Source organism: Cetorhinus maximus, unplaced genomic scaffold (assembly GCF_964194155.1).
Source record: "Cetorhinus maximus unplaced genomic scaffold, sCetMax3.hap1.1 HAP1_SCAFFOLD_1424, whole genome shotgun sequence".
Classification (NCBI taxonomy): domain Eukaryota; kingdom Metazoa; phylum Chordata; class Chondrichthyes; order Lamniformes; family Cetorhinidae; genus Cetorhinus; species Cetorhinus maximus.
The window spans coordinates 69,299-84,696 of record NW_027597365.1 but is presented as its reverse complement, the minus strand read 5'-3'; the positions used below and the strand labels follow the sequence as shown (position 1 = coordinate 84,696).

The window sequence follows — 15,398 nt, the reverse complement described above, 5'->3', positions numbered from 1 at the left end:
CACTAAGATTTCAGCAAAAATAAAATGCCAGATGTTGCCTTACATTGTATGCAAATCCTTTCCAAAACTGGAGACAATATCTTTCAGGGGCACAGAGCTCAACCACACAAAAGTAATAAATGCTGGCCTTGCCAGCGATGCTTACCAAATGATTTTTTTTTTAATTGACTGGCAGAAAATGCAGCTGATAAAAGCAGATCAACAAGCCTGAAATTTAAATGAAGCAAGCCAAGGAAAGCTATTCTATCACTGGTCATAGAATCTGATCCCAGCAGAGATAGTGACCTGAATACTACAGGAGGGTTCGGCAGCACATTGCACATCAAACTCAGAAGTCAGACAGCACAAAGCTAGGTGGAAATTGGGAGTCATTTCAAGTGTATTGGGAACCCACTATCTTAATAGATCAGGTTCCCTGTATTTTATAAATGCATGGCAACATCACTAAAGGTACACTTTGAAAACATCAACTTCCTAGAGAACGAACACCAAGTTGGTCAGCAAGTAGGTGCATTCTTGGTACTTGTTGAACAATGTTTTCAAATAAACAGCAGCATAAAACCTGCCATGTGGTCTATCGTACTGAAATTCAGGTTTTCACCAGTTCAAATATAGGCATCCTTCATCTACAACACTGACAGGAGTCATATCCACTGATACTAAAACAGTCTCATGTTGTGCTCCAGATTCATTATATACCATGCTACCAAATGTAAAGGTTGCAATTCCAAAATGTGACTACATTGCAAACTTAAAAGATTCACATCCCAACATGCAATTCAAATTGGATTTCTGAAGTTTCAATAGTAAAAACAGCCACAAGAGTTTATCACCAAACTACTGTCTGCCCTGATTGAATCTCATGAATTACAGGCATTTGCATAATTATAATCAAACTGTCCAGCAGGTTTTAGACTCAAGCCTGAAAGACAAATAGTACAAGCCCCTATTTAGAAAAATCAGAATTGTCCAACAAGAGATTCTATTGTTAATGGGATGCAATTCCAGCAACAGGTTCAAATTTTACAATGCTCCTGAAAGTAAGAGGACCATGAAAGAAGGTACTTCCTTGTGTATTCTATCAGTTCCCCCTCACCATAAAGTAGCAACTTCTCCCCACTTTGTTCTGAAAAAGCAACTGGCCTCCTAAAAAGCAGCATAACGATGCTGCACGTCTTAACCAAAATAAGGCCTTCAATCAATTCTGAAGGTCAACTGGGGGGAGAGGATTTGTCACCCTTAACACCTTAAGCATGCAAAACCCAAACCTGATTTACTCCCAAAACAAGTGAAAGGGATCAAGTGAACAACTGTACCCAATTAAACTATTACCGAATATGAAAAAAAACCTTTTGCACTATTCCCAGGGGCACTTAAAGTGACTGCTCAAAACAATTACTACCAAATTCTCTTGCCAAAAATATCAATTGTGAAATACGGGTTCATAAGTAATCCCCACTTGCAAGTGATATGCAGCTGTCTACAGTCCAATCTTAAACATTCACTTTGCTTTTTTATGGTCAAGTTTGTTTTGTAAACCAGCTTAATACTATTTCAAATGCCTTTCTGCAAAACCAGTAACCCTGCATAAAGATGTCACAAGATACCTTCATTCCACTTAAAAAAAAAAGTCATTTCCAGATTTTTAAAACAGGGTACTTGTAAAGTTTTACTTAACTTTCCAGAGAGAAAATAAGGACAGTGTAACTTTACCCCAAACTACAGTAACACAGGGAGGAAGCCCAGAGCAAAACAAAGTGAAAGCAGGTGACAAGAGTATACACATGCAGGCAGCCGGGATCAGACAAGTCACATGTACCATGCCACCGCATTTAAAAAGAAGTTACCGATTTAAAAAAAAGTTAAAAGCAAATGTGCCACACTGAAGGCTGAGAACATCCACTCAGCTTCTGTGAATCAGAAACTGCTCAAGAAGAGCTCTAAGTTCTTTCAACTAAGACAGCAATCTCAGATATGGGCAACATCACACATATGTTGTCTGCAAGTACTGGGGGTGGGGCAGAACGGGTGGATAGAAAGAACATTTTATTAACGGTTTCTTTTTTAAAATACATTTATTACAGGGCTTCCAAGTCTCTTTTAAAGGGCCAATGTGGATTTAAGAAAGCCTTGGCGTTAAGAGCAAAATGCAGATCATGGTATGCAAATGGATTTGTAACTGTTCTCACTTTCTTCTTGTAAAATCTTCCTCCCGATGAATGGTCCGGAGGCTTGATAACTATGCCAGGATGCTTAAAGGTAGGCCTGAAAACCATTCATAGTGGACATAAGCTGGGGAGAGAAAAAAAAAATCCAACTGCATTTTGCAAGTTAGCCAGCATTAAATAGGAGCCCCAAATTCTGGCTACACTGAAGGTCAATCGAACCATTGAACAGTAGGGCTTTTTTTTTTAAAAAATAAAAAAACATTTTACTACAGCCGCCACAGAAACACAGCAAGTTTCGTGCCGAGATGATTTGCCTCTTTTTTTGTTGTGAACTAGAACTGTCCGAGTAACGATGCAATTTATTTTCCCCAAAGACTGCCAATTGCTTGTAACAGGAACTTGCTAAATGTGAAAAGCGTGCCTTCTTTTCTCAGCCGACAGTCAGAAATCCACATCCTTCAGCTGCTTGATTTTTATGTTGGAGCGAATTTCTTGGCCTGTGCTCGCACTCGTTTTTCATACTCTACTCTGTTCTGGCTGTGAATGGGAACAAAAATAAACACAAGGAGGAGTTATGGATTTGAGAAAGAACTAGAATCTTTGAATGCTTTTTCATCTCAAAAAAGTACAATTGGGTTATTTTGTAATCCTGGATCAATTAGGTGACAAACCATTCAAGATCAATTCATCTTATGTTCCATTGAAAATATACCACAAAGAAGCTTCCTCCAATATTTCCAGCCCCATGGACACCACCAAGACAGCAGGTAGTTTGCTTCCAGGTGCCCAATGCCTCAGTTCTCAGGGAGTGAATGTTTCTTAGGAAAACTAGTTGTGGCAACATTCATTCTGATGCAGCTCTTTAGTTTTCTAATGGCCTTTGTGGGTAAGAAAGTGTTGTAGGCCTATCCCACAGGGCAGAAACTGCTCAAGCTAATTTTATCAAAGCCTAATGCAGGAAAGAGGAGTTTAAACTGGGTTTCAACCTAGTACCCAAAAAGCTATTAATTCATTTAATAAAGAGGGTGAAAGCACAAGTCTTTGAAACAACTTATTTCATGCACTGAGTAACTTGCTGCCCATTTTATCTGTTTTTTTAATGCAGAATCACAAGATGGTTACAGCATAGGAGGCCATTTGGTACAGAGGCCAAGCCAACTCTCTGCAAAAGAAACTCAACCAGTCCTACCTAACCCACCTTTCCCCGTAGCCCTAAAAATTCTCTCTCAAGTAACTATCCAATTCCCTTTTGAAAGGTACGATTGACACTGCCTCCACCACACTCCGGGTGCATTTCAGATCCTAACCACATGCTGCATCAAAAAGTTTGGTCACACATTACCTTTGTTTTTTTGCTATTTAAATCGGTGTCCTCTAGCTTTCAGTCCTTCCATCAATGAGAACAGTTTCTCCCTATCTACTCCATACAGATCCCTCAGGATTTTGAACACCTATCAAATCTCCTCTCAACATTCTCTTCGCAAATAGCCTCAGCTTCTCCAATCTATCCACATAACTGAAGTCCCTCATCCCTAGACAATTTGCAAATTTTTTCTGCAACCTCTCCAATGCCTTCACATCCTTCCTGAAGTGTGACCAGAACTGGACAATACCTAGTTGAGACCTAACTAGTGTTTTATACAGGTTCACCATTACTTACTTGTTTTTATACAACTGAAAAGAGAGACATGTTGACAAAGCTACCTTGGCACTCATCAGGACAGATGCAAAAATGCCAAATTTCAAATGATCACAACAACTTATACTACAGGAGAAAAAGGTGATTTATTGGTAAGTCAACTCTGATTGCTTTCTCCACGGTAAAGTCTGGGCAATGGAGAACTATATGCTTCCCAAGCTACCTTGTAACTCAAAAAGGCATAGGGCTTGAACATATTCCTTTTGCTTGCAGAGAACAAGTCACTGCTAATGAATGTGCATCACACGTAATGAGCCATTATACAAGCTTGACTGATTATCTTAAATTGGTTGCTAGTGTAACTATTGGCACACTCAAGATTGTTCAACCAGTGCTGTCCAATCACAATCACATCTAACAGTAGAGGCTTTGTTTTGGGTCTTGCAAGCATGAGCTAGTTGTGTATTGTCTATACTCTGCCTATTAGAAATAATTGAAGGAACATGATGGTAGATTCAACCAGCCTATCGCTGGCACGTACAGCTAACCTATCTGGTATCACACCGTACTGAAATTCATACATGTTGCTGCTCAACATGTAGGCAGAACATCTTTATGGACTGATGGTAGCATTCCATTAGAGGAAAATGCCACTCACATGGCCACTACATTGTAGTAGGATGAAACGACTTCATGCAAGTTTGCGCGATACACAGCAAATAATGATCTGCTCAGGATAGCCATTATTCTACAGGACAGCCTTGATGCGCTCTATTTCTGCATCAATCTTGTAAGGTGAGCAAGCAAATATTTACAAGATTGTCGATAACAGCTCCACACACTAAGACTGGTCTTAAGTTGCAAACTCACAAATGGGCCACAGGTCACCAGATCTGGACCCAAAAAGTGCCCAGTCGACTTCAAATTACACTGAAAAGGCAAAGTATCTGAAACATTTGAATAAAAGGTTAAGGAAGCCATTTCATGCTGATACAATGAGTGATATTTTCCAACAAACAGCATATTACCTTCAGTCCAAAAAGATGTTCTGCTTACCACACAATAGAGCAACGTGGTGCATGAATCCGTGCTGGTGTGAGGCCAAACATCCCAACAGCTGGCTCATCGAATCAAACAGCATGTTCCTTCAGTTATGCATAATAGGCAGAGTACAGACTGCACTCGACCAGCCTATGTTTGCAAAACCAAATCTCTATTAGATGTGATTCTGCAATTGGGCAGCACTTGCTGAATAATCCTGTGCGCTTCTAGCTGCACTAACCAATGCCAAACTCATAACATTGTTCACTTATGCTTGCTAGAAACAATATACATTCGTACAAAGGGACCCATTCTCTACAAAAAGGAATATGTTCAAGCCTTGCGCCTTATTGAACTTTACGCTGTTGCTTCTCCATGGCAATGGCTTGGCCAGAGTCAACTTGCCAACCGTCAGCTCTCTTTTCTCCTATGGTATAAATTGTTGATTGTTTGAAATTTGGCATTCTTGGCGTTTGTCCTGATGAGTGCAAGATGTAAAGCTTCAGCAACATCTCTTTTTTTCAGCAATATTCCTTGCCGTTGTCCACTACTCTGCTATTTATAAAGCCCAAGATCCTGAATGCCTTATTGACCATTTTCTCAACCTGCCCTGCTACCTTCACCAATGTACATATGCCCCCAGGTACTACTTTCCTGCAGCCCCTTTAGAATTGTATTGGTTATTTTATACTGTCACTCCTTGTTCTTCCTACTTCACACTACTCTGCATTAAATTTCATCTGCCACATATCCATGCATTCTACAAGCCTGTCCTCCTGAAGTCTGTCACCATCTTCCTCACAGTTCACAATAGTTTCAAGGTATGTGTCACATGAAAATTTTGAAGTTGTGTCCTGCACAACTAAATCTAGGACATTAATATAGATCAAGAAAAGCAGAGGTATTAGTGCCATCCCTTGGGAAACCAGTGTAAGCCTTTCTCTGCTTCCTGTCGCTCAGCCACTTTGTATCCAAACTGCAACCTTCCCTTCCCCCCCATATGATTTAACTTTGCTGACAAACCTATTATGTGGAAGGCCATGTACAACACTAATCATATTATCCTCATTAACTCTGTTACCTCAAAAAGCTCTAGTTAAACACGATTTGTCTTTAACAAACCCATGCTGGCTTCCATTAATCCACAAATCAACATTTGTCAAAGTGACTGTTAATTTTGTCCCGGATTAGCGTTTCTAAAAGCTTTCCCACAGCTGAGGTTAAACTGAGACAATGATTGCTGGGTTTATCTTTAATATCTTTTTTTGCACAAGGGTGTAAAAACATTTGCAATTCTCCAGTCCTCTGGCACCGTCCCTGTATCCAAGGAGGACTGGAAGATTATGGCTAGTGCATCTGCAATTTTCATTCTTCCTTCCCTCAGCATCCTCAGATGCATCTCCATCTGGTGGCTTACCAATTTTTAAGTGCAGATAGCACACCTCAGTCTGGGTCATCAATATAGATTAAGAAAAGCAGTAGTATATACACATAGAATGTTTCTGGATGCCCTTTTATGTTAGCTACCAGTCTTTTCTCAAAAAACCACAATGTACTCATACAACTTGTGTTTCCAGGCAGGAGTCATTTTATAACTTAAGTCTGCAATTTTAAAAGTCTGAAAATTTAAATTACTTGGCTCTGAACTTGAACAGTTCAGGTTCAGCTCTTATGGTTAAATTATATTTACCCCAGTCTAATCAATAGCTAGCATGCTTCCATCTAACACGAGTACTAGCAAGGCACTAAACATTGTTAATGGAACTGAAGTGCTAATGGCCATCTAACCATATGTCATTTCATAACAGAAGCCGAATGGAGCACATAACCAAGCAAATTAGAAGGTGAAGCACCAAGAAAGTGCAGGCGGTTTGGTCCCATGTTCGATCTGCAGATAATCCCAGCCTCAGAACCAGGAAAATATCATGTTTATTATGATCACCCAACATCTGAAACTTTAAACTGCAAAATCCTATCTAAATAGGACAGGGTAGTAAATCATATGGCTTCAGTTATACAATACCAGGCAATTATTGTTAACCATGAAATGCTAGGAAGTGGATTGCTTAATGGGACAATCATCAGGGAGAAAAGAAAAATTAAGTGTGTCGCAGTGATTCAATCAAGAATAATTCCACTAGGAAAAAGTTAACTGGTCACTAGATGGGAAGTATAACTGTAGCACCAGGCTTACTAAAGCCATGCATTTCTTTGTTAACAAGTCCTACATACCAGTAGATTGTGTATGCTTCTGCTTGTGCTGGGTCTTGAATGTTTGGCTCGTTAAGAAGTTCTTGAATTCCTAGTAATATCTATTTTGAAAAATAGAGGAGGGGTCAGTGGTGGAAAGTAAAACAAGTACTGCGGAGCAGGCTCCACAAAAGTTCTTTTTAAAAAGTGAAAGTTATTTCTGACCTGCTTAATAGTAATAGCAGGCCTCCAATCCTTATCCTCCTCTAGAATGGATAGACACACAGTACCAGAGGGATACACATTCGGGTGGAATATTGGAGGCTCAAATTTACCTGTTGAGTAGTTAAAAAAAATGTAATCTTGAACCATGCAGGTAGAATTATAGAATATATGCAAGACTGCCCATTTCTTTCTGCACCATATCCCTTCTGTACTGGTTACTCATAAAACAGTAGATAAGCACAACAGTTGCAAAGTTTTCAGGTTTAATTTGTTCTATTCCATGCTCCTCGTTCAACTACCCCTTCCCCATTCCACCTCCTCTACACAATCAGTGATTATCTTACTGACAGAAACCTTATCTTTTGCATCTGAAGCATCAATGTTATTTAAAAAATAACTTTAGGGTTTATAACGGTAACAATAAAAGGGTCTGAACAGGTACCACCTGGAATTTCAAACCAAAGTTTTTCAGGGCGTGGACATTTCCTTGGTATTAATGGTGTGGGTTGCATGTGTGTGCAGATGCTCATTCAAATTGGTGATAAACATATTAGAAGACCAGCAGTTAACAGTCATATTAGAATATGGTTACAGTCCTCACCACTTAAATGTCTTGTGTTGTATAGGTCAGCCAGAAATGCCCTTACTCATGCAGGACAAGGTGTCTCCACATAAAGGGGCTATGACTTAATTGTCACCAGTGAAATGCTTTACACTAAGAGCAATTTCTAGACTTCATAGAGTCACTTAATCAAAACCCTTGTAAATTTAGATGACAGTGGAGGCTGCTGTTGGGTTTGGCTTGGAGAAAATGTTCTATAATTTTCACGTCTGCTACAGCAGGTCACAAAGGATGCCCATGATTTCGGTTTCCAAGAGCAGGATTTAAATCCAACAATGCTGACTCAGTCTTTACTTTCCATTCACTGCACTGTTATTTGATCCTGCATGTAAATTGAGTACTTTATACAGAGTATAGTAAAGTTGAACTGACATTCACAATCAAGAACTGCCCCCAGAAAATGTTAACCTATTCTGAAAGTCAAAATGAATGCTGAAGAATTCCAAAGTAAAAAAACAAAAATCTCAGATCTTCCAAGATTGACTTCAGTTCAACTGGGGAAAGTGAAAGAAAAATTAATGAACACTATGTCAGCCACCAAACCTCTCTCATTTACCCCAGAGCATTCAGCGCTGGAACACTGACAGAGGTTTGGAGCAGGTCAATTATTTGGTTTTCTTCTTGGCCCAAGACAGAAATGCCTGCACATGCTTACACTTTGGTGGCGATGAGGGGTAGTCATCCTTAAACAGCATTCGAAGCTTATACTGCCCACCTTCCCACGGCGTCTAGAAGAGAAGAATGTCTCGTTACCAGGTGACTAAATACACTGGTCTTTACCACTTTAGTGGGCTTAGTCAACTACCAATCACAATTTTCAGTTATATGGCAGAGTCAAGCAAAAGCTCATCCAAAGCCAATTCTCAATGTATTAACAATAACTGAATGCACGAATTATTTTCTGTAAACAATTCAGTTGTATGGGAGGTCTTATTCAAAAGTGCTACTTGAAGCTGCAGGAGCCCTTCTCATTTCTAAGAAAATAAATGCAAAATTCAAAAACATCAGGTTAGTGGACTGATAATTCCAACCAATCCAAATACAAAGCACTCTAATCAGGTACATTTCCAAATTTACCTTTTTCAAAATCTATGTTTGTCAATGTCATGAAATTGTTCTCCTCAGTTGCACCACCAACCATAATTTGTTATCTACTACTTACAAAACCATTTTATCAACAGGACCTACAGAAAGCAGCAAAATGTCTTGTCCTTAGCAGGAAAATGCAGCCAAAATAATCATTCATTTCTCATTCTACCCATTCCCCTCCAGTGTTCTCTCTTCTATAGGCAATATTCCAACATGGAACAGTTCCATAGGTATGGTAGCTTGCAGCCATTCCTAAGTGCAATTCATCAACTGTGAACCAAAACAAAAGTTTTGCAACTGTGAAAGGCATCACAGCTGAGCCAGGTGCTGTTAGCATGGAAGGTTTGCTTAGTATATAAAGCAGAAAAGCCAGCAAATCATCTTGTGACTGAGTGCAGTGGGAGATACCATTGGTCAGGCCCCTAATTCTGCCAATTACAAACTAACTTATGATCACATTTTGAAATCCAACTTCCCCCACTCCAGTAATTTTCAGTAAAATCACACACAGTCCTAAGATACCAGATACAGTAACTGTTTTTTGCAATTTCCTTCGTATCTTTCCTCACACTCCTTCCCCCACAACTTTCCTGGGTCTCCAAACATCATGTAACTAGTCATTGGGATACACACTTCCTAGCACCTCAGGGAGGGAAGAGAAGCAGAAAAGAACACCTAACTCCCTACTAAGCAGGATAGAAGAGGACTGAGAACTCAATACAAAGATGTCTGGTGTGACCTGAATTTAAGTACGGATCATGCCACACTATTACACTTTTTGTCTACAGATCTTGGTCTCCCCAAGGTTCAGGCTTCCCGGTTTGATACAGCAGAGAGACTTACTAGACTACTTTAGTTACTAATTAGTTACTTTAGATAATCTTTTAATTAAAAGATAACCACATTGGTGTGAGACTAGGTTTACCTTAGTTAAAAAAAGCATGAGTGAACCAGTTGGATTTTTATGACAGTCCAACAGCTTCATGATCACTTTATTGATGTAGGCTTTATTTTCAGATTTATTTCATAAAACTGCCATCAGTGGATTTGAGATCTCATTCTCTGGGTCACTGGTCCAGATCTCTGGATTCCTAATCCAGTAACATACCAATATGCTACCCTACCAATATGCCTGCACTGCTGTAAAACATACAGTAGATAGTGGAGTAAAGGAGTGGTTTCACTTAAGATAGACGTCACCAACAGCAAGAAACTGCCAGCAAAGTAATCAATTCCCACTAAAGCAAAGCTAGCTTTATTCTGTTACTTTACCTTACTGGGGCTATACAACAGCACTTGTTGGAACATTCAAGACACTAATAACAATGATGAAATACAAAAGAAAAAGATTACATTAAATGAGAAATTCAACTAAACATTGGGAACACTGACTTTGGCCCCTGCACAACCTCCACTCCCCCACCACCGATTTCAACGTTCCACACACTACTCAGGCTAAAGTAGATTGTTCACATTCTCTGAATCCTGTATGACCAAGCTGAGCTTCCAACACCATAAACTCTCCATCTCAAAAACCACCAACTTCCACCTCTAACAGTGCACATCTCAACCACTGCCTCAGCCAATCTGCTGCTCAAACCCTCATCCAAGCCATTTAACTCTAGCTGAATATTCCAAAGTTCTCCCGGCTGGCCTCCCATCTTCCACCCTCCAAAACTCTATTGCCCATGTCATATCTTGCACAAACTCCTGCTCACCCATTAACCCCATGTTGAACTACTTGACTTGCAGTCCATCAAACCCGCAAAATTTAAATTCCCATCCTTGCATTTAAATTCTACCATGGCATCACCCTCCCTTATCTCCCTAACTCCCTCCAGCTCTACAACCCTCCAAAAACTGTGGCCTCTTACACATCCTGCATTCCATGTGCACCACCACTAATGATTGTGTCTTCAACTGCCTAGGCACCAAACTCTGAAATTCCCTCTCTAAATCTCTTCATTTTTAAGATCCTCAAAACCCAGTTCCGAATGAAGTGCTAAGTCACCTTAATATCTCCTCTTTTGGATCAATGTCAATTTTTATTCATTTATTCTCCTGTGAAGCGAGCGCCTTAGGTCAGTTTCCCACCTTAAAGGGTGCGTTTAAATTCAAGTTGTTGCTGTTAATTAAGATGCCTTACAAATAAATGAAGTGCCAGCAAGAAATCTGTAGTGTCATTTTACACAGCCAGAAGTACCTGAAATGAAAACACGACAAGTATACAACTGAACTGTTACCACGGAAACACTAGTGCTGGACTAAACAGCATTTTTCAGACTCTTAAAATAACTGAAATAATCACTCGCAAAGGTGCTTAGCTCAGGGTAAATTTGGGCTTCACTTCCCACTGCTCTCTGAAGCCCTGCATCAGAGTAAATCTCTATGCACCCACTCCATGTTATTACGAAACTATAGTATGCCTTAATGGTGGGGGAAGCACTTAGTAACTAGGATGAGTGTTTGAAAGGGACACATGATAAAATTATTCTGGAAGGAAGAATAAAAAACTGAAATAGTAAAAAAAATGACAGAAACTGAACATAGGCAGGACAAAGAAAGAGGTTCTGCATAGTCAATACGAGGAGCTAGACACCAAATTAAAAAGCAGAACCTCAAAGGTAATAATTTCTGGATTTTGACCCGAACCATGTACAAACTAGCAGAGGGCAAATAAGATTAGCGAAATTAACACGCCTCAAAGGCTGGTGTGGTAGAAATGGGAAACAAAAACAGTAAATGCTGCAAAAACTCAGCAGGTCTAACAGCATCAATGGAGAGAAAAACAGAGTTAACGTTTCAAGTCTGTATGACTCTTGCTCAGGGCTAAAGAAGTAAAAATGTGATGAAATTTACTGTTTAAGGGGGGTGGAGCAGATGAAGCTGGACAGAAGGCCAGCGATAGGTGGGGGCAAAGTACAAACAGTATAAATTTCATCACGTTTTTACTTCTCTTCAGCTCTGAAGAGTCATACGGACTCGAAACGTTAACTCTGTTTTTTCTCTCCACAGATGCTGTTAGACCTGAGTTTTTCCTGCATTTTATGTTTTTGTTTCAGATTTCCAACATCCGCAGTATTTTGCTTTTATCTTAGTGGTAGAAGTGGGTCCTGGTTTGTGGGGCACAGACATCAATGCTAGAGAAAGTGGGTGCTGCACCATTGGGACAGCCTACACCTGAACCATGTTGGGACCTGTGTTCTAACGAGCCGTATAACTATGGAAGGAGAGAGGATTTTAAACTAAATGGTGTGTGTGGGGGGGGGGGGGGGGGGGGTGCGCGCGCGCGCCAGCAAGGGGTCAAAGTTAGGAAGATGCAAATCAAAGAGTAGAGACAAGGCAAGAGAGAAAGGTACTAAATTGGGAAATGATTAAACAGGCTGACAGGAAGGAAGAGTACAAATCTAAGAGTAAATCAGCAGATAAGGCTAGAGGTTACAAAAATAATAAAAAGGACAAAACTAAAGGCTATTGTATCTGAACTCACACAGCATTCGAAACAAAACAGACAAACTGATAGCGGAAATAAGTACGATATGATAGCCATTAGAGGCATGGTTGCAGAATTACAGATTGGAACCTGGATATTGAAGAGTACATGCCATTGAAATGTACATGAAGGACAGGAAGTGAGGAAAAGGTGGCTCTGTTAATTAATGATGGTACTAGCACAAGAGAGAGGGGTGACTTAAGTTCAGAAAACCAGGATGTAGAAACATTTTGGGTAGAGATGAGAAATGTTAAAGGCAAGAAGTCACTTGTAAGAGTGCTGTACAAGCCCCCTAACAGTACCCACATAGTTGTACGGAAAAATCAAATGGGCAAAGATAGCCTAGACGAGGAGTTCATAGAATATTTTCGGGATAGTTTCTTAGAACATTTCTGGAGCCAACCAGAGAGCAGGCTATACTAGACCTGGTATCGTGCAACAAGACAGGATTAACTAATGACTTCAGGGAAGTCGCCCCTTGGCAGCAGCAATCATATTATGACTGAATTTTACATCTAGTTTGAGAGAGAGAAGAGTGGGTCCAAGGCTAGTATTTTAAATTTAAATAAGGGCAATTGAAGGTATGATAGCAGAGGTAGCTAAAATGTGAACTGGAAAATTAGGTTAAGTGATATGTCAATAGGAGATGCAGTGGCAGACACTGAAAGAGATATTTCAGAATACACAGAATAGATACATTCCAATGAGAAAGAAAAACTCCAAGGGGAAGGCCCACCATTCTGTGGTTAACTAAAAAAAAGCTAAAGATTGTATCAAACTTAAAGAAAAAGCATATAATTGTGCAAGGATGGGTGGCAGGTCAGAATGCTGGACAGAATATAAAAACGGCAAAGATTAATAAGGAGGGAAAAATTAGAGTACGAGACAAAGCTAGCTAGAAATATAAAACAGACAGTATGATTTTCCCTAGATATTTAAGAAAGAGATAACATAGTGAGGGTTGGTTCCATAGAAAGTTAATAACGGAAAATATGGAGACAGTCTTCACTATAAAAGGGTACCAGTAACATACCAGAAATAGTTGTAATCAGGAAATTGAAGGGAGGGAGGAAATCAGGAAAATTACAATCACCAGAGAAGTAGTACTGAGCAAATTGTTGGAGCTGCTACATCATCCTTAAAAGCGGCTAGCGAGATAGTTGATGCATTGGTTTTAACTTTCCTGTTCAGTTCGTTTGCCGTCTCCTTACTTTCCAAATTCCCTAAATTCAGGGAAGGTTCCATTAAATTGGAAAATAGCAAAGGTAACTCCTGTTTTCAAGAAAGGAGGGAGACAGAAAGCTACAGGACAGTTAGCCTAACATCTGTCATAGGGTAATTGCTAGAATCTATTGGTAAGGAAGTTATAGCAGGGCTTTTAGAAAATCTTAATGCAATCAGGCATAGTCAACATGGTTTTGTGAGAGGGAAATCATGTTTGACCAATTTATTGGAGTTCTTTAAAGTAATGTGCTATGGATAAAAGGGAATGGGTACCTTGATTTCCAGAAGGCATTTAATAAGGTGCCACATCAAAGGTTATTGTGGAAAATAAAAACCTCATGATGTTGCGGATAACGTATTGGCATCGATAGAAGATTGGCTAGCTAACAGGAAACAGTAGGCATAAATGGGTCATTTTCTGGTTGGCAAGATGTAATGTGTGGTATGCCAAAGGGGTCAGTGCTGGGATTTCAACGATTTACAATTTATACAAATGACTTGAATGAAGGGACTGAAAGTAGGGTTGCTAAATTTGCTGATGACACAAAGATAAGTAGGAAAGAAAGATGTGAAGAGGACATAAGGAGGCTACAAAGGGATATAGATAGGTTAAAAGAGTGGGCAAAGATCTGGCAACTGGAATATAACGTGGGAAAATGTGAAATTTTCCATTTTGGCAGCTTATTATCTAAATGGTGAGAGATTGCAGAGCTCTTGAGATGCAGAGGGATTTGGGTGGCCTAGTGCATGCATCACGAAAGGCTAGTATGCAGGTACAGCAAGTAATTAGCAAAGCTAATAGAATGTTATCATTTATTGCAAGGGGAATTTAATACAAAAGTGCAGTGGTTCAGTTCTTCAGTTATACAGGGCATTGGTGAGACCACATCTGGTGTACTGCATACAGTATTGGTCGCCTTATTTAAGGAAGGATGTAAATGCATTAGAAGTTCAGAGAAAGTTTACTAGGCTAAGATCTGGAATGGAAGGGCTGTCTTACAGGGAAAGGTTGAGCAGGCTAGGATTGTATCCAATGGAGTTTAGAGGAGTAAGAGGCAACTTGATTTAAAAGATCCTGAGGGGTCTTGACAGGGTGCATGTGGAAAGGATGTTTCCTCTTGTGGGAAAATCCAGAACTAGGGGGTCACACTTTAAAAATAAGATATTCCCCATTTAAGACAGAGATGGGGAGAAATTTCTCTCTCCAGGAGTGGCGAGTCTTTGGAACTCTCTTCCTCAAAAGACAATGGAAGCGGAGTCTTTGAATATTTTTAAGGCAGAACTAGATAGTTTCTTGATAAGAAAGGGGTTGAAAGGTTATTGGGGGTCAGCAGGAGGGTGAAGTTGAGGTTACAATCAGATCAGCCATGATCTTATTGAATATCAGAACAGGCTTGAGGGGCTGAGTGGCCTACTCCTGCTCCTAATTCATATGTTTGTATTTTACCAACATTACAGAGAGAATTTTTAGGACTGAAACTACTGAGTTAATCTGTTAAAGTGCAACAAATGTCAGCTACAAGAAAAATCCCAACTTAATGCAAAAGATTCAGATTTAATAAGACAGAATTAAGGTAATTGGCAAAAGACCCAAAAGCAAGATGAGAATTTTGTCAAAAAAATGCAGCCAAGTTAATGGTGTGGAATGCAATGCCCAAAAGGTTGGTGGAAACAGATTCAATAGTAATTTTCAAAATGATTTGGATA

At 39.7% G+C, this 15,398-nt stretch overlaps 1 protein-coding gene across 3 annotated transcripts in view; it reads right to left on the bottom strand.

The window, feature by feature from the left end:
• Nucleotides 1-2,026: 2,026 nt before the first annotated feature.
• The window catches only part of LOC144676208 (SUMO-conjugating enzyme UBC9), a 38,417-nt gene continuing 25,045 nt past the window's right edge, over nucleotides 2,027-15,398 (bottom strand). For all 3 annotated transcript variants that reach the window (XM_078536694.1, XM_078536695.1, XM_078536696.1), the window contains 4 exons: nucleotides 8,541-8,613; nucleotides 7,264-7,373; nucleotides 7,081-7,160; nucleotides 2,027-2,705 (listed from right to left, as the gene is read on the bottom strand). In XM_078536694.1, coding sequence (XP_078392820.1) covers nucleotides 2,642-2,705; nucleotides 7,081-7,160; nucleotides 7,264-7,373; nucleotides 8,541-8,613 — 327 coding nt within the window. In that variant the 3' untranslated portion in view covers nucleotides 2,027-2,641. The remainder of the gene's footprint in view (nucleotides 2,706-7,080; nucleotides 7,161-7,263; nucleotides 7,374-8,540; nucleotides 8,614-15,398) is intronic.